A 20,197-nucleotide genomic window follows, 5' to 3' on the forward strand; every position below is an offset into this window, starting at 1 on the left:
GGTCTCAAAGATAGGTATCGATGGATTACTAGTAATGCCATGCACTAATGCATGTAAGGATTGGAGAATTGAGCAGATGAACAGAAAAGTAATTACAGAATCTGTACACAAGAGGAAGCTTTAGTTTGGGACATTGGGACTGGGAGAAGTGGATATCACCGAAGCCCAAAAGGTTGTGTATAAACAGAATCAGAACTGACAGTCTTGTAGAACTGTTTACTGGTATGTTTTGGGATGAGAACCAGGAAGCAATATTAAAAACAAAATATAAGGTATTCAAATGAGTCAGTGAAATAGAAAGCATTAGATAAAAAAGGTGCAGTCAGAGTAAGAGATAATGCAAAAAGCTCTAAATTGGATTTACAGTCCATCTATGCTAACACAAAATGTATGCGAAATAAGGTTAATGAGCTGCAGGCACAAATTGCTACATGAGAAAATGTCTTATTAATAACAGATTAGCTAAAAAGTGATACTAAATATTCTTGAATACAAGGTGGTTAGAAAAATAAGGAAAAAAAGGCAAGTAGTGTTGCTGTAATGATAAAGGAGAATATTGTACCACTGGGGAGACAGCATGGTTACAGCTTGTTTAGCGATAAGGAGCATTAGAGTGATCTTCACACTATTGGACATAGTCAATACGTCACCAGCCACAGGGAAAGATATAATGCGGCAAATTAGGAATAGAGGAAAAGGCTACAGCATAACACGAATGAGCAAATATAAATATTCATACATAAACGGGTAAAGTAATATGCAGAGGGGAGAGAGGAATAAGAATTTTAATCCTTTCACAGGATATGGATATCACTCGACTGGCCAGCATTATTTCCCTTCAAAGATACTTCTCAATGACAATTTTGCAAGTGTTTTTCCATTGTCTCTATATGTTGGCCCTTTGATAGTTGAGAAACAGGTGGGTTGATGCTTTTTGGCTTCTGGCAATGTTATGTGCTCTACTGTAATTGATATTGCTGCAGTTTTGCCTGAACACTTATGGAGCTGGCCTTGAGAAGGACATAGATGAAGGGCTTTTGCCCGAAACGTCGATTTCGCTGCTCCTTGGATGCTGCCTGAACTGCTGTGCTCTTCCAGCACCACTAATCCAGAAAATAGAATTTTGTTTGACAGTTCTGTTAATGAATATGGAGGATGTGGCCGAGGCATTGTTGATGGAATTTCTCTTGTACTCTCATGTATTTCTTTTACTCAGACCAGGTCTTACTGCACTACGAGGGTGTTAAGATAATAACCATTTTGTATACTACCACATCACTCACTGCAGCAGGTGCGGAAGACCAAGTGGCACAAAACTCCTGTTTCCAGCATCTGCAGTCCTCACTTTTGCCGAGTTGATTTTAATCTTACTGCGAATCCTCTTGCAAGGATGCCTTCCTTGAAGAAGTTCTCCTCCTCTCTCCACAAGAATCTCAGTGAGTCTCTCTCTCGCTGCAACCCCCAGGTCAATTCCTCTGCCCTGAAGCTCAGATAAAATGGGTGCAATGGTAGTTTGGTGCACTGACCTCTACACCGCTTCTCCACAACCTCCCCATTTATCTCTCCACCCTGGAGGCTTCCTGCCTCTATTCCTGAAGAAAGGCTTTTGCCCAAAACATCGATTTTCCTGCTCCTCGGATGCTGCCTGACCTGCTGTGCTTTTCCAGCACCACTCTGATCTAAACTCTGGTTTCCAGTCCTCACTTTTGCCAACTCATCTGATGTCAGATCTCTTCATTAGTGGCAGACTGTTGAGAGTGATGGGTGCTAAGTGCTCACTATAATCCAGAGTCTCTGCTTCAACAGGTGTAATATTTGGGTGATCAGGTGTAGGCTGATAGGAGGTTTGTTCTAGCAATATTCAGTAACAGGCCAAATTTCTTGTATGTAGTATTTAGGTTCAAGAGTGGCTTGCAAATCTGTTCTAGAGTGGACAATGACTGCAGTCATTCATGAACCGTAGTCCGTGTATCTTTAACATGGTTAATTTAGTTTTGAAGAATTTTTAACTGAGGTTAAACAGATTTCCATTTAGGAGTTATTTAATACCTACATGAGAAGGCAGATGGTCTTTGATAAAGTCAATAGTCACTGTCAGATAGATTGTAAATAGTTTGGGGACTATGATGCAGCTTTTCTTGACTCTGGTTTGGATTTTGAAGTTTTAGAGCCCCCACAAGTCCGTTGCAGAGTTATGAAGACATTTCTTGGACATTCAAATCTTTGTAGCACAATTCACAGAGTTAAATTAAATCTAAAGTTAAAAAAGTCAAATGTTGAATGCTTTGGCTGAGTCAAATAAAGCAGTGAATGGTTTCTGGTGCTGGTCTCAACCTTCGTCTTGGATTTGTGTAGCAACAAAAAGACCATGTCACAGGTTCCTTTTGGAAAGTCTAAAGTCACACTCTGTTTCCTCAGAGGATTTCCTCAGCCACAGCAAAAAGGCAATTTAGGAGAATGCAGGTCAGTATTTTCCCTGTTATAAACGACACATGATTTATTTCCCTTCGTGAAAATGGTTACACTTGTTGCATCCTGAAATCAGGGATAAATGTATTTTTCTCTCAAATCAATAGGATGTGTGCATAAAGTCTTGAATTAAGCAAAGAAGCTTCAAAGACCTCAAGTGGACTAAGGTTGTGGAACACAGGTTTTGTTGTTTTTCATCCATTTGATTGTTGCATGTCTCCTAATGCTGGCAATTCACTCATAGATTCCATTTCAGGGTACTGGCAGATACGCTGGAGAATTATCAGTTGTAACTCTGGATTCATTGCTTAGGAATTGTTGAAAATGAGGGATGACATTGTCATCATTATGAGATGATTTTTGCCCATGGGCTTGGTGGCTTTAAACACCCTTCCCATGTCATGATGGCAAACTTAACTTTGAAACTCTCATGCTTTCTCTTCCCAACATGTCTTTTGTCATCCAGATGTGTCTTTGAGCATCACCTTTCAGCTATTGGAATGCTGTCCTTTTGACTCAAGTTGCCAAGTAATGAAGGCTGCTCATTTTTTTTGTTCTAGAAGATATACATTTCTTTATTTTCACTGAACCAGATCTGGTGCTGATGATGCTCCAACTCAATCATCTGGGCAAGGAACGGTAGCTCAGTGGTGAGCACTGCTGCCTCACAGTGCCAGTGACCCGGGTTTGATTGCAGCCTTGGGCGACTGTCTGTGTGGAGTTTGCACATTCTCCCTGTGTCTGTGTGGATTTCCTCTGGGTGCTTCAGTTTCCTCCCACAGTCCAAAGATGTGCAGGTTAGGTGAATTGGCCATGCTAAATTACCCCATAATGTCCAGGGGTGTGTGGGTTAGGTGCATTACTCAGTAAATGTAGAGTAATAGGATAGGGGAATGGGTCTGGTGAGTTAGTCTTCAGAGGTCAGTGTGGACTTGTTGGGCCAAATGGCCTGTTTCTATACTGTAGGAATTCTATGATTCTATGATAAAGGAATCTTGTGCAGATGACTTAATTTGATCCCACCATTCTGGAATCCATTCCTGGATGCTGTGAACTGCATTTAGAATTCCTCTCTTCATTCAAATTAGATTAAGGCTGCGAGATTGATATTCCTACTCTTGAAGCTTTAGCCTTGTTATGTCTTGCTGTTAGATGGATGTTCATCACCACTTAAACAAGTCAATGATCTTCTAGCTTCAGCACATGCATAGATTGGATGATACAGACATCACTGAGAACTCTGAAGTGAACAAGAGCTGAGTGCTATGATCTAACTTGCTTCTTCATGATTATATATTTGTCCATCTGGCAGAAGAGAATTTTTGCTAGAATGAGGACATGCTGAATCCACTTTGTTAACAAGTGGACACCACTTGCATTTGCTTTTCTTACACCATTTTTCCTAAATGATCTACTCTTAATGGCCTGTGACACTAGAGACACAGAAACACTGGCATTTAAGGCATTCAGGAAGATAACCTTTTCTTCCTATGAGACGGCATTGAGGACTTCAACTGCAACTCATCCGGAATACCGAGGCAATTTTAAAAAAATATATTCACAGGATGTGGGTGTTGCTGGTTAGGACATAATTTATTGCTCATTCTGAATTTCCCAGAGGGCAGTTAAGAGTCAATGACATTTCTGTGGGTCTGGAGACACATGTAGGCCAGAGCTGGTAAGGATGACAATTTCCTTCCCTAAAGTACATTAGCGAGCCAAACGAATTTTCTGACAATCTACAACAGTTTCATGGTCATCATTAGACTTGACAGTAAGAGATTCTTTGATCAAACTGAGACGTTGGAAGCCCTATGACCACTTTGGAGGAGCTCCAGCCATAGCCAATGAGAGATTGCTGCTCAAAGCACTTCATCCCTCAAACAGAGGTGGCACAAGTGAATTCTAACTTCTTGAAAGGCTAATTCAGCTATAATTGCCAATGGTCAACTTTCACCACAAAATGGGTACAGCAAATTTAGCTCTAACATTATCTCTACCTTGGGCCACAGGTAAAGACTATACCATCCCCAACTGTTCCAGCAGCAACAGCAGCAATATAATCTACAGTGTAAGCTCTTTCTCTCCCAACTGATAAACTTCCATATGGCAGATATTGGGAAGGAGGTGAAACCACTCCCAAAAGGAAGCACAGTCTTCAGGTGAAGTATATGTTCTCAATACATGGCTGAGCACAAATACTTGGAGGCTTAGGCTCACACAGCATCTCAGGTCCCACAGCAGGACCTCCAGGTAATAGGAAGAGACTCACGTCTCCAGTCTTCTGTCCATTTTTGTGATTGCTGCAATCCAAACTCATTGAACAAATGGACCCATTGTATGATTGTCTCATTTTAAACACTTTCTTTGACAGAGCCGTCATGCCACCCAGCCAGCCTAATTGGTCTGGGAGCCAAATGGTGGGATGATAATTAGCTTGCTTTGCAACAGAGTGGTAGCTGTGTGCTCTGTTCAGTGAATCACATTCCCAACCAAAAATGCTGATCCTGTTCAACTAGGGACCAAAATGGAAAGATTCTGCCCATAGTATCCACCTTAAATTGCTCTCAATGTTAAAATAATTTACCCATTACAAGGGACACTTAATAGTATTATCACCAAACTATTTGTCCAGACACTCAGGGGGCCTGGGTTCAAATCTTGCCATCACAGATTGTGGAGTTTTAATTCAATAATATTCTGGATGACCACAAAACAATTGCTGATTGTCAGGAAAAGCCCTTTTGGTTTGCTAATGTTCTTTTGGATGGGAAATATGCCATCCTTACCTGGTCTGGACTTCATGTGAATCCAGACTCACAGCAATGCGATTCATTGGCAACTACCCTCTGGGCATTTAGGTGTGGACAATAAATACTGGCCTGGCCAGTGATTCCTATGTCCTGTGAATAAATAAAAAAAAACCAAATCAATAGCAAGTAATGGGAAAACATTTTCAAGCAAATGTTTGTTATCCATAATTAAATTATAAGTTCTCTTTAAGTCACTCATGGGATGTGTATACCGCAGCATTTATTGTCCATTCCTAATTGTCCAGAGGGCAGTTATGAGTCAACCATAGTGTTGTAGGATCTGGAGTCACATGTAGGCCAAATCAGCTAAGGATGAAAAGCAGTCAAGAATGTGGTGCTGGAAAAGCACAGCAGGAAAATTAACATTTCGGGCAAAAGTATAAGGATGAAAAGCAGATGAGATTTTCCAACAATGGTCATCATTGGACCCTTAATTCCACATTCTTCATTGAATTCCAATTCCACCATCTACCATGGCAGGATTTGCACCTGGGTCCCCAGAACATTTGTTCAATTACTAGCTTTTGCATCAAACAATAATAAATCATTGCCTTCCCACACTTATGAACTGAATAAAACTATGAGATGATTTGTTAAAATTGATTCCACTAATTATGCCTATTCCACAGGAAAAGAGGGTGCAGTGCAGCAATCTCAGAAATTTGCTGAGAAGTACACATTTTAATAGCATTGCCTGGAAGACTGATGATGAGTTGTGAACATCAATATCACTTGCACCTCTCACATCCCATCTCCGGTCACAGACACTAGTCACTGGCACCATTTGCCAGCTATAAATGGCTGCCCATGTTAAGCATGGATGGTATAAGTGCTAGAAATTTTAATTTATTAATTGCCAAATGTAAACTAAAGATAAGCAATGGTAAGAAGTGATGCATTACAGTTAAAAGTTGATAGATTCTAAACCAACAACATTTTAACAGAAGCGTTAGAAGGATTGCTCTCTCAAGAAGAGAAAAGTAAATTTCATCCTCAGGGTTTTTGACAGCGACGTCTAGCCCTCACATCTGATCTTGTAATTTCCCAACTTTATTATCGACTGCAGTAGCTTAAAGGGATACTTGAATTATGTAGCATTGGAAAGGAAAGAGAATAAGGTGAAAATAAAGAATAACAACAAATCAGACCAATCACACAAAACTAAAACTGACTGTTTTAGAGTCAAGAGTTATTTGTGTGTTGGGTATGCTGTTTAAACTCTTGTAACCACAGTTTTACTGCTGTTCTTCAGTACAAGAAGCTGTGTGCTGCAATAATTATATAAAAGGCAGTCAATGAGATATAAACTGCAGCGATAATATCCATCATTTATTTAAGATGCCAAACAGTCACTAAAGACTTTGAAATAGTGAATGCCAGAAGATTATTGCTTTTTGTTGATGAATTTCACTCTGGGAATCCATCATAAAAGACAGCAAAAGTCCCTTAAGTTAAAGGGAAAAGAAATAACTTTGATGCACATGAAGATGAACCTGGGCAAAGCCTTAAATGTTTACTGCTTCTCAATTAAAATTCCCTATTTAAAGGTTAATCAATGCAGCACTATTGTGAGATAACTAAGGCATCAAATTATATACATGAAGGAAAATACTTGGAATCATGGAAACTGCATATGAAATGTGGAATTTAGGAGTGTAACCACAAACGTGTGTTGACCAGAAATTCCTAGTCAAAGGATGAATCAGAAAAGGACCTAGAATTGAAACTATTTCAAAGTAAAATCCAACAGCTGGCATGGTGGCTCAGTGGTTAGCATTGCTGCCTCACTACACCAGGGATCTGGATTATATTCCAGCCTTGGGCGACTGTCTGTGTGGAGTTTACACATTCTCCCTGTGTCTGCGTGGGTTTCTGCCGAGTGTTCCCGTTTCCTCCTACAGTCCAAAATGAGCAGGTTAGGTGGATTGGCCAGGGTAAATTGCCCATACTGTCCAGGTATGTGCAGACTCAGTGGATTAGCTATGGGGTATGCAAGGTTACAAGGATAGGGTGGCTCTGGGTAGGATGCTGTTTGCAGAGTCAGTACGGATTCGATGGGCCAAATGGCCTGCTTTCACATTATAGAGATTCTATGATTTTGCTGCATATGTTGCAATCATTCCTGGCATCATAAATGTGATATAAACTTTCAATATATGATTTTTTTTTTAATGAGTGTGACAACCAGTACAGAAAGTGATGCACTGGCAATGGAAGAGGCAATACAAACCTTGTGTCCCATTTAAAGATGCCTCAGTGGAAAGAATTGGCAGGAAGAGCAGAGCTGAATCAAGGGATATGAAGATAGATATTGTTCCCAAACTGTTGCCATAGCCTAGCACTATGTTCATGACAAGTAAAATAATCTGACTGAACACAGTCACTTGAACTTAAATAATATCAGTAATAAAACCATGCAGGGCTTGTACTCTTGGAGTCTGGTTAACCGAGGCGGAAACTTAACATTGCTATCTCTCTTGACTGAAATAGAATAACAGGGTCAATCAATATAGCTCATCTCAGCAAGTCAGCCCAGTACCGCAATCATCAACTTACTCAAACATCAACATCACAATACATCCCAGTAAACCTGGATGCATTTAGTGCAGTAGAGAAGATTGGGTTTAGAAGCATCCTGGGTTACAGGTGACTTTTTCTCCTCTATCTGTTATATTTTCACTTTTGATTGGTTGTTTAATTACAATAGGAATCATCCACAAACATTACTAGCCATAACTAGCTTTATGCTTTTCATGCAAACATATTTGCACATTATTCACTCCAAAGTTGGTGCATTCATAGCCAATATTAGTTGTGCTTTATTTACCTGTAATTGCAGAATAATCATTCCAGCTTCATTGTTTTCTGGTACAGAAACTACATAGGTTGATTGCGAGAAAACAGGACTGTTGTCATCAACATCAAGAACCCTGATTGGTACAGTCACGGTTGAGTGACGAGGATCCACTGCTCCGTCTGAAGCCTCTACAAGTAGATTGTACTTGTCTTCTGTTTCTCGGTCCAAGGAAGTCATTGTGTAAATGCTACCATTTGATGTGATTCTGAAAAGGTTATTGAAGTTTGCCAAGCTGTATCGAATTTGTCCATTGACACCAGCATCTGGATCAGTAGCCTGAGAAGACATAATATAAGTGTGTTAATATAGACACGGATTTGTAAAAACGTTTCAAACTGTATTGTACGTATTTGACAATATGACATTTAGTGCATCGTATTTAAGGTCTTGATTGTAAAAGAATTCATACTTATTCACATTTTGAATCCAGATAAGTTAGAGTAGGAATATAAAACATTTTCAAAGCAGGATCACATCCTTATACTTGTCAAAGGTACTATTTCGCAAAATAGAAGATATGAAAAGCCACATTCAGCATATCTTCCTCCCTGTTCAATAAGATTGCAGAGCAGGGAAAGGAGCCATTTGTTTTGGTGAAAAGACTGTAAAGCACTTAAAGGTTAAACAGAGGATGTCCAAAAATATCTTGCAAAAACAAAAATGCAACTCAGCTTCAATATTAAACAAGCAAATGTACTGTGCCAATGCAACACTTACAATATTGCCTTTACAGCTATTTTATGATATGATCAATTCATTGTCATTAATACCATCATCACACATTGATTGTGATAAATGAGCTAGTCCTTATATTCGCTTTGTATGTGTGCATCTTTACTCAATACACTTTTGTAAATTTGGGATTACAAATAGCCAGAATGAAGCTGCAACAGGGATGAATTCAAAGGCGACCTGAACATGGGTAATCAAAGCAGAAAAAAACTAAAATATGGAAACTCAAACAAGAGGTATCTGCTCTCTCAGTTGGTGTAAAGATCTTGTGGCTCTGTTTGAAGAATAATCAGTACTTTAAAATGCACTGGAAATGAAGGAAAAAAACCCTGCAAAGTTTGATTCTTGTGTAAAAATTCCTTTGCACATGGAGCTCGTCCTTCAAATCATTTCAAAGTCAGCGTGATAGGAAACAAAGCTTTACCATACAGAAAACTGAAGAAAAAAATATCAGATATTGAAATATTTCATCGGCATTCTGCAGTCTTGCTGAAGTTAAGGTTTACTCTAACTTCTTAAAATATTTTGTGTAACAAATTGTGTAATGATGCCTTGGCAGATGCACCTTGAAAATAAAAAGGATTAGGAGCAAAATCTATTAAATACCCACTGATCCTGTGTGTGAGGGCTTCAGGAAACTGGACTATACTTGAGATGATGTCAAGGTACTACAATTCACTGAACACAAATAGCACAATCTTAGTTTCCTAATTTCCCAATACTGTATACATTTCATATTACACATCAGGACAGACGATCCAAATACCTACCTTCACAGCTCTACAATATTATTCAATGAAATATTAAACATGTACATAAGATGACTGCATCCCTTAATCCTCTTAAGCCCAAATAAAGTTATTTACATCATGTTGTTTCTAATTTGCAATCTATAGTTTTTGTAATGGACCACACCATCCCACTCAAAATATTTTAAGAAGTTAGAGTAAACCTTAACTTTTTCTTATGTTGAATGTAAGGTAAGAAGTTGCCTTCCAGATGCAATTCAATTGGTCAAATTATAGACTTTTAGGAAAACACTCTCTTTACACGACAGTTAAAATACAGCCAAAATAGAAATAAAAGAATTGGCTTAACTATAACTGTATTTAAATGCTTAACAAAATAATATATAAACTATTACTAATTAACTGTTCCAACATAGTAGTATACCATAAACACACCCTTAGCAAAGGCAAGTTCAGTAATATAGATTGCAATTCTAACAGCAGGAAGAGAATCCCAGCTTTTGGCTGTAACAGAGAGAGGAAGGAGAGCTTCCACATCTGGCTTCAAGACCCCAGCAACTGCTTAAAGCTAAACTAAAAATCCTGGTTCTGTGAGAGCTTGACCTCACTCATGTACGCTGCTCCTATTTCAACTTTAAAAGTAAAATCCTCAAGGCTTCACAAACTGTTCAGTTTATAGATTTAGAGCAGACTACTCACTGCCTCTGACTCAATCTTGTTCATGAAAAGAAAAGGACAAGATAAACCTCTTAAAGCCATAGTATTATGACAATATTAGAATAGAATGATTGCATTTCAATGAAAGGCACAGGTATTAAAATAATGGCTATTAACTGAGGTTAACATTTACGTGGCTGTAGTAATTTGGTCCAGGTTGACAGATATTGATTATTGATCATGTTGTTTTCTGCATCACAAGAATAGATATAGTAGCAAGGTGACCATTCTTACATGTATTATTTGATTACAATATTTCTGAGTCTGAGAAGCTAATTTTCGCATAGTTAAAAATCAGCTTGAGTGAAGCTAAGGTGTGGATGTGGAATACTAAAAGGGAAGTAATTTCATGGTTCACTGAATACCATTTCTCTGTTTGAAACAGTGTTTTAGTTATAATTCAACACCTGCTTTGAAATATTGGTCAGTTAATACATAGAAATATATGAATAACATGAGGCCATTAATGCTAAATATGCTGAAGTTAAAGTACAATTGCTTAAATTCTCAGCATTCTGTGAAGGTTTTGTACATTAATGGATCCATACATGTAATGATGTTTTATTTTAACAGGATTCATCAGGGTTTTACTCAGCCTAAGTAACAGAATTATTAAGGCACAAATTTCTTCAGGTAACTGTTTATGTGAAAAGGAAATGTTGATTATTTTCTTTCCCTGGAGATCTTAATGCTTCAGACAAATATGCTTTTTTTTTATTCGAAATTTTTGTTATTTTGTTTTTCTCAGTTTGGTACGCAGGGACAACACAGAACATAGAACATTACAGCACAGTACAGGCCCTTCGGCCTTCAGTGTTGTGAAACCAATCTAAAGCCCATCTAACATACACTATTCGATTCTCATCCATACGCCTACCCAATGACCATTTAAATGCCCTTAAATGTGATGAGTCTACTCCTGTTGCAGGCAGTGCATTCCATGCTCCTACTACTCTCTGAGTGAAGGAACTACCTCTGACATCTATCCTATATCTATCACCCCTCAATTTATAACTTTGTCCCCTTGTGCTAGCTATTGCCATCCAAGGGAAAAGGCTCTCACAGTCCAACCTATCCAACCCTCTGATTATCTTACATGTCTCAATTAAGTCACCTCCCAACTTTCTTCTCTCTAATGAAAACAGCCTCAAGTCACTCAACCTTTCCTTGTAAGACCTTCCGTCTTTATACCAGGCAACATCCTATTAAAGCTCTTCTGAACCCTTTCCAAAGCTTCTACATCCTTCCCATAATGCAGTGACCAGAACTGTATGTAGTATTCCAACTGTGGCCGCACCAGAGTTTTGTACAGCTGCAGCATGACCTCATGGTTCAGAAACTCAATCCCTCTACCAATAAAAGATATCACACCATATGCCTTCTTAACAACCCTATCAACCTGGGTAGCAACTTTCAAGGATCTATGTACCTGGACACCGAGATCTCTCTGCTCATCTATACTTCCGAGAATCTTACCATTTGCCCAGTATTCCTGTTACTCCTTCCAAAGTGAATCACCTCACACTTTTCTGCATTAAACTCCATTTTCCACCTCTCAGCCCAGCACTGCAGCTTATCTATTTTCCTCTGTAATCTACAACATCCTTTGTCACTATCCATATCTCTAGTAACTTTAGTGTCATCCGCAAATTTACTAACCCGTCCTTCTATGCCCTCATCCAGGTCATTCATAAAAATGACAAACAACAGTGGACCCAAAAAAGGTCCTTACGGTACTCCACTAGTAACTGAACTCCAGGATGAACATTTTCTATCAACCATCACCCTGTCTTCTTTCAGCTAGCCAATTTCTAATCCAAACTGCTAAATTACCCCCAATTCCATGCCTCCATATTTTTTGCAATAGCCTACTGTGAGGAACCTGATTAAACATCTTACTGAAATCCATATGCATCACATTAACTGCTGCACCCTCTTCCACCTGTTTTGTCACATTCTCAAAGAACTCAATAAGGTTTGTGAGGCATGACCTACCCTTCACAAAATCATGTTGACTATCCCTAATCAACTTATTCCTTTTTAGACAATTATAAATCCTATCGCTGAAACCCTTTCCAACACTTTACTCTCAACCAAAGTAAGGCTCACTGGTCTACAATTACCAGGGTTGTCTCTACTCCCCTTCTTGAACAAGGGAACAACATTTGCTATCCTCCAGTCTTCTAGCACTCTTCCCGTAGATAATGATGACATAAGATCAAAGCCAAAGGCTCTGTAATCTCTTCCCTGGCTTCCCAGAGAATTTCAGGATAAATCCCACCCGGCCCAGGTGATGAATCAATTTTTATACTTTCCAGAATTGCTAACACTTCCTCATTGTGAACCTCAATCCCAGCTAGTCCAGTTGCCTGTATCTCAATATTCTCCTCGACAACATTATCTTTTTCTAGTGTGAATACTGACTAAAAGTATTCATTTAGTGCTCCCCCTTTCTCCTCTGACTCCACACACAACTTCCCACTACTATCCTTGATTGGACCTAATCTTACTCTGGTCATTCTTTTATTCCTGATATATCTCTAGAAAGTCTTAGGGTTTTCCTTAATCCTATCTACTAATGACTTCTCATGTTCCCTCCTGGCTCTTCTTAGCTCTTTCTTTAGGTCTTTCCTAGCTAACTTGTATGGGGGAACAACCACAGGATATTTTTCAAACGCATGATCTGTGAAAGTGATGTGTCTCTGTCACGCATGCCTTTTATATCATATTTCCTTCTCAAATCTTTTTTTACCATTAAGCTTCATAGTTTGCTTCTGACAAAAAACATAATTTTTTTTAAATACTTTTCTTTCATGTTGGGTTTTGTGCTTTTCATAGCTGTGTTTACAACATTTTTTAAATTAATTTTAATTATTAATTTGAATTAGTTTCCATTTTATTCATGGAAAATTCTTTCTATAATTTGATCCCCAGTCAAGTAAGAATCCAGTCAAACAATTCTTTTAATCAGATCAAAATCAGCTTTGGTTACTTACTGCAAGATTCTAATTCTGCACATTCTATGACAGGCAATCCCACAAAAGTTGTCACTTTCAGCGTTTCTCTCCTTCTCCCTTGTTACACAGTTCAAAAGAGTGGAAAATCTGTTCAGAGCCATGTTAGATTTGGAATACAGTCCAGAGCCAAAACATCTTCATCCATTATGCCTTCTTGTACTTTGTCTAAGGTCTTAGGTCAAACTTGCACAGGAAAGCCAAGCAGCATCAGCACTTTGGGTGACCGCACTTTCGAACCAATCAGCAATCCATTCAACTCTTTCAAAAAAAAACTGATCTAAGCACTATATATCTTATATAATAGGAGACAAGACCTGTAGATTTCTTTTTGTTGACTACTTTCTTCTATATTGTTTGCTTCCATATATCAACTCTGTGTAAAATGTAGATCTCTATTCCCTTTGCCTTTGAGAGAATCTAAAATAACTTTCTTAACTAGGAAGACTTTTGACAATATGATCAGAATTACAAAAATAACCATTAAACAAACTATTTAACAACAAATGAACAGCTTAATAATGAACAGTAATATACTGTCAAGATAGAAATATTTCGAAATGTTTGAAAGGAAAATAATAAATGGTAGCAATCAAGATGCAAAGCTACTCTCTTGTTAAAAAAGAAACTTAATATATTCAGTTTCCTTTCAGATTGTTTTTTTCTTATCACTGCAAGCGTTCACATAGTCTGATCTTTATATTGTAGGTCTGGCTAAGGAAATAGACTTGTTGTAGCTTCTATGATTAGGCATGGTACAGCTTTATTGAATGTGCAGAACTCAAATTATCTCTATTTGCTTTTGAACTAATATTTTCCACCACTAAAGGCTTTGGTCCTTGTCAGTAATTACAGCACCTATCCAATTCCAATCCTGAGACTGACTTGAGTAGCTGAAAGGTTACATCAAGCTTTTGTTGTTGCCAGCAAAAAACATAATATTTCAGTTTCAGCCAACATCCTGTAATCCAAATACAGAGATTGATTCTAATTTAGAAATCCTTCCAGTTCTAGGAGTTCACCAAGAGGAAGTAGAGTGAGATCTTGGGAGTTTCTTCATCACAAGATTTTAGGGCCTGCGTAGCTAGGCAAGACTCATTGTGTGGAGTTATGGGGTCACATGCTCAACAGGCCTATTGCCATAAAAATGCAAGTATAAACCTCAATTTTAAAAAAAATCCCAACTTTATATTTGCCTACTTAGCAGACTCTGGGCTGGAGAATTGGCCATTAAGTTGGGGAAGTCAGATACTCTTTCACACAGAGTTTAGGTATTAACGTGTGCTTTGAAACACAAGAGGTGAACACACCTCTCAAATAGAATTAAATATGAAGATTGCACCTGGTAATGTCAGGAGAAACTAATCTGCAATTCAAGGTGGACACTGGGGTGATTTTCTGATTGGCTAAATTAATCCAGCCAACAATATTTGTTAAGACTTTACTTACAGCTATCTCGAGGAGAAAGGAATAGATGAAGTCTTCCCCCATCTCTCACAAGGACTTGTTGATGACCTTAATCCCAGTCAGAGACTCCATCACCACCTCCGTGATTGCAGACCAACAGTCCCAACCATGTAGACTAGACAAGTGTAGATTTGACCAATTCAGGTGGTCACAAAGTACACTTATGCTCATGATTCATTGCACATTCCCAGGTTTGGCACCCACTCTGGAACTCATGTACAACTTACCCAGGACCCCTTTAATATTCGGGCCATTTTTAATCAGTGTCAATGCTTTTTATACCTTTTACAACATTATTACAAAAACATGGATAATGGAAATGCAAGCATAAAATTTAGGAACAGAGGCCATTTGCCCTCTTGAGCCTGCTCCACCATTCAATATGATCATAGCTAATCTGTTAGTGTTTTGAACTCCATATTCTCATTACCCCTAATAACATTGATTTTGTTACCAAACAAGAATCTGTTGACTGCTTCCTTAAAAATATTCAGTGACTTCACCTCCTGAGGCAAAGAGTACCAAAGGTGCACTATGCTGAGAGAGAGAAAAAAAAACTTCTCCTCTGCCTTCAAAGGGCAGCTCCTAATTTTTAAACTATGCCTCACGGAAACCAATGGAAATACTCAACAGGTAGGTGTTTCAATGCCTTCTTTTCTCATTTCTTTTGCCACACTGACAACTCTTTTTTTTTCTGGGATGTGCAACTTATGTTTTGAAAAACATTGCAACACATATTTCACAGCAGTCATTTTATGCTATGTATTACATTTATTCTGACAATTCATTTAAATTTATCCTGCAAGGTACCAGCAGAGGTGTCCAATCATCAGAAATATTGTTCAACACATTCTGAAATCTCATCAATTTAGAAACCTACCTATTGGGTCAAAGATCCGTTGAGTTACAGCAAATAATTCATCTTGAAAAAGTTAACTTTGCACTTTTTTCTTCACTGTAGAGCAGTTGGTAATCAGTGAACTCCCTCAAACATTGTACATTTGAGGGTTTCTTGAAAAGTGGCCAATGGTACTGATTGTAACAAGGTCAACCCACTGGAGATCATAGAATGAGCTCCCTGATTGGGACTGTTAACTTGGTCCAATCTGGGAACCCTGGCTGATATAAAAGTTGAGTGTCAGGGATGTCTGTTTCTGAATGAGACAGTACTACAATCAAGCACTGTTCATGTGTAAATAAAGGTTAGCTTGGCAACAGCATACCATCCTGTGTCAAGTTAGTTCACCAACAATGAACCGTTCTTTTCCTGGTCGAGAGTCAATATATGTTGATAACAGGAAATGCAGTCTTTGAGTGTTAGCTATGGTTCAATTGTTAGCACTCTTGCCTCTGAATCACAAGGTTACTGGTTCAGGTCCCAAAACCTAGGTTCTCCAGTTGAACTGCAACTATATTGATTGTAACAAAGTCAGCCAGGTGGACCTCACAGAATGTGAGTTCCCTGATTGGGGCTGTTAATAAGGTCAAATCAGGGAGCTATGGCTGACAGATACGAACGGGAGTGTCAGACATCCTCACACTCTGACAGCTGACTCTGAAGGAGCTGGATCAGTGTGAAAGACTTTCCACGTGTAAATAAAAGGTAAATTGGCCCCTGTGGAGTTATTTCAGGAATAAACAAAGCTGATGTCCCTATGCAGTACTAAGGGATTGCTGTCCTCTTTGAGGGGTCATCTTTTGAAAGAATAAAGGGAAGACCCTTTAGGACAGGGATAAGGAGAAACGTCTTCAGCCAGAGAGTGGTGAATCTGTGGAATTGACCACCACAGAAGGCTATGCAGGTCAGGTCATTGAGTATATTTAGAATGGAGATAGATGGGTTCTTGATTGTAAAGGGGATCAAGGGTTATGGGGAGAAAGCGGGAGAATCGGGTTGAGAAACTTATCAGCCATGATTGAATGGTGGAGCACACTAATTGGGCTGAATAGCTTAATTTTTGCTCTTCTGTCTTATAATCTTATTTTAAACCAATGCTATATTTACCTGTTCAGGTGGACGTAAAAATTGTCACGTTACTATTTTGAAAAAGAGCTGGTGAAAAAGAGCTGGTGTCTCAGCTAAAATGTAACAATATTCCGAGCAATATTTATCTGTCAATCAGCATTACAAACACTGATTTTCTGGTCATTACTGTATTATTATTTATGATAGTTTGTTGTGGACATATTGGCTGCTTTGTGCCCTGCATCATTTGGGGGCAGCACAGTGGATCAGTAATTAGCACTGCTGCCTCTCAGTGCCAGGGACCTGGGTTTGATTCCAGCCTCGGACAACTGTCTGTGTGGAATTTGTACGTTCTTCCTGTGTCTGTGCGGGTTTCCTCTCACAGTCCAAAGATGTGCAGGTTAGGTAAATTGGCTGTGCTAAATTGTCCATAGCATTCCAGTATGTGTAGGTTAGGTGCATTAGTCAGGAGAAATTAGAGTGATGAGGTAGGGAAACGGGTCTGGGTGGGATATTCTTCAGAGTAGGTGTGGACTTGTTAGGCCAAATGGCCTGTTTCCACACTGTAGAGATTCTTTGATTATATCAGTTATACTTTAAGAAGTACTTCTTTGGTTGTAAAGTGCTTTAACATGTTTGGTAGTCATGAAAAGCGCCAAATGAATGTTAGAGACTTTTGTCTTTCTGTAAAATGATCAATGATTAATTATATTCAGAGAGTGATTCAAAATTGATAAAAGTGGATCGAGTAATGTATATTAAACTGAAGTGAAGACACTTGCACAATGGAGCAGTGAACAGGAAATTTCATTCTACCCTTTGTCCATGTACACCATTCAAACTGTAACTGATCTGCACCTCATCTCCATTTAAGACCATAAGACCATAAGACATAGGAGTGGAAGTAAGGCCATTCGGCCCATCGAGTCCACTCCGCCATTCAATCATGGCTGATGCGCATTTCAGCTCCACTTACCAGCGTTCTCCCCGTAGCCCTTAATTCCTCTAGACAACAAGAATCTATCAATCTTGGCCTTGAAGACATTTAGCGTCCCGGCTTCCACTGCACTCCGTGGCAATGAATTCCAGAGGCCCACCACTCTCTGGCTGAAGAAATGTCTCCGCATTTACTTGCCATGGCCCCTTTCCTCAGTGATACAATTGAATTGGACAGTAACTGATTCAACGGTCGTTTGCAGTTGGAACCTGATTTCATTCATTGACATTGAAAGTGAATGCATTTGTCACTTTTAATCCTTCAAAATGTGTAATCCACAGGTCTGGTATACAAGTGGTTGAGACACTACCTCTACACAGAGGTTGGACCAATTCCATTGTGGGGTAATATACGAGATAAAATTTGACAACCAATAATTCAGGAGAAAAATGATAATTATTTGGATGTACGTAGATTATTTAAGGAAGTTCAGCGTGGATTTGTTAAGGACAAACTGTGTGTTCTCTAACATGATGAGGGAATTGCTGTTAATGTGCTGTGAGAAAGTGAGGACTGCAGATGCTGAAGATCAGAGTCAAAGTGTGTGGTGCTGGAAAAGCACAGCAGGTCAGGCAGCATCTGAGGAGCAGGAGAATTGACATTTTGGGCATAAGCCCTTCATCAGGAATGAGGCATGTGGGCTGAGAGATAAATGGAGCGGGGGGGGGGGGGGGGGGGGTGGGGGGGGGGGGGGTAAATTAGCTGACAAAGTGATAGGTAGGTGAAGGTGAGGGAGAAAGCGAGAGGTCGGATGTTGGAGCAGATAGATGGGAAAGGTGATGGGCAGATCAGGAGGACGGTGTCAAGTTGGAGGCTTGGGACTGGGATAATGGGGTTGTGTGGGGGGGCGTGGAATGAGGAAACTGTTGAAATCCACATTCATCCTGTGTGGTTGCAGGGTCCCAAGGTGGAATATGAGCCGTTCTTCCACCAGGTGTTGGGTGGTAATGATTTGGTGGTGAAGGAGGCCCAGGACCTGCATGACCTTGACGGAGTGGGAGGGTGAGTTGAAGTGTTCAGCCACAGGATGGTGGGGTTGGTGTGTGCAGGTGTCTCAGAGATATTCTCTGAAATAATCCACAAGAAAGCATCCTGCTTCCCCGATGTAGAGGAGACCACATCGGGTGCAACGGATAGAGTAGATGACATTGGTAGAGATACAGGCAAATTTCTGTCAAATGTGGAAGGATCCTTTGGGGCATTGGACAGAGATGAGAGGAGTGGTGTGGGCACAGGTTTTTCAATTCCTGCGGTGGCAGGGAAAGATGCCAGGAGTGGGGTGTGGGCTAGTGGCGGGTGTAGACCTGACGGGGGAGTTAATATCCTGCACCTGCACTGACTCGCAACAGATCAGCAAGAGATCATTGAGTAAAATGGATAGTAGCAACATTGATGTGAACTTGCCTAATTGACAGGAAACAGAGGGTGAATGTATCTTTTGACCAAAGGAGGTTTTATCAGAGAGTTCCAAGAAAGCCCATGTCAGAGACTCTGCTTTTCCTGGTATTTATTAATAACCTAGACTTCTCTGGAAGTCATGGTTTCCAAATTTGCAGATGATGTGAAGCTTAGAAATAATATAAACAGTGAAGAGGATAGTGTAGAATTTCAAATGGACAAATTCAAATTCATGTAATAGGCAGACAAGTGGCAGATGGAATTTAATGGAAAAGATTAGCTGACTGGCAGAAGGCAAAGAATTGGATAAAAGGGCCTTTTTCAGGATGATAGCAGTAACTAGTGGAATGCCTCAGGGATCCAATGTTGGGACCACAACTAATGACATCATACATTCATGATCTGGATGAAGGAATGCAGAGCATTCTTGCTAAATTTGCAGAAGACGCAAAGAAAGTGGAGACATAGATGGTGTTGAAGCAGGAAGGCTGCAGAAGGACTTGAGCTGGCTATAGGAGTGGGTAAAGCAGTGGCAAATGGAATACAATGTGGGAAAGTGAGACAATATGCATTTTGGTAGGCAGAATAGAAATGAAGACTATTTTCTAAATGGGGAAAGGCTCCTGAAATATGAAACACAGAGGGACTCGGGATTCCTAGTTCAGGATTCCCTTATGGTTAATATGCAGGTTCAGTTGGCAGTTAAGAAGGCAAATGCAATGTTCACATTCATTTCAAGAGGGCTAGAATACAAGAGCAAAGCTGTACTGCTGAGGGAGTAAAAGGCTCTGGTCAGACCACATTTGGAATATTGAGATCATGGATGTAGGCTTGCTCACTGAGCTGGAAGGTTCAGTTCCAGATGTTTCGTTACCCTACTAGGTAACATCTTCAGTGGGCCTCAGGCGAAGCAATGCTGAAAATTCCTGCTTTCTATTTATATGTTTGGTTTCTTTGGGTTGGTGATGTCATTTCATTTGGTGATGTTATTTCCTGTGGTGAAGTCACTTCTTGTTCC

General features: G+C 39.5%; 1 protein-coding gene across 9 annotated transcripts in view; it reads right to left on the reverse strand.

Moving 5' to 3' along the window:
• Nucleotides 1–20,197, reverse strand: part of pcdh15b (protocadherin-related 15b) — a 1,538,224-nt gene that overhangs the window by 269,151 nt on the left and 1,248,876 nt on the right. For all 9 annotated transcript variants that reach the window (XM_087999065.1, XM_087999066.1, XM_087999064.1 and 6 more), the window contains one exon: nucleotides 8,110–8,415. In XM_087999065.1, coding sequence (XP_087855191.1) covers nucleotides 8,110–8,415 — 306 coding nt within the window. The remainder of the gene's footprint in view (nucleotides 1–8,109; nucleotides 8,416–20,197) is intronic.

This window comes from Chiloscyllium plagiosum, unplaced genomic scaffold, assembly GCF_037043375.1.
Source record: "Chiloscyllium plagiosum isolate Xiang-an unplaced genomic scaffold, Cpla_swu_hap1 HiC_scaffold_22, whole genome shotgun sequence".
Lineage (NCBI taxonomy): Eukaryota > Metazoa > Chordata > Chondrichthyes > Orectolobiformes > Hemiscylliidae > Chiloscyllium > Chiloscyllium plagiosum.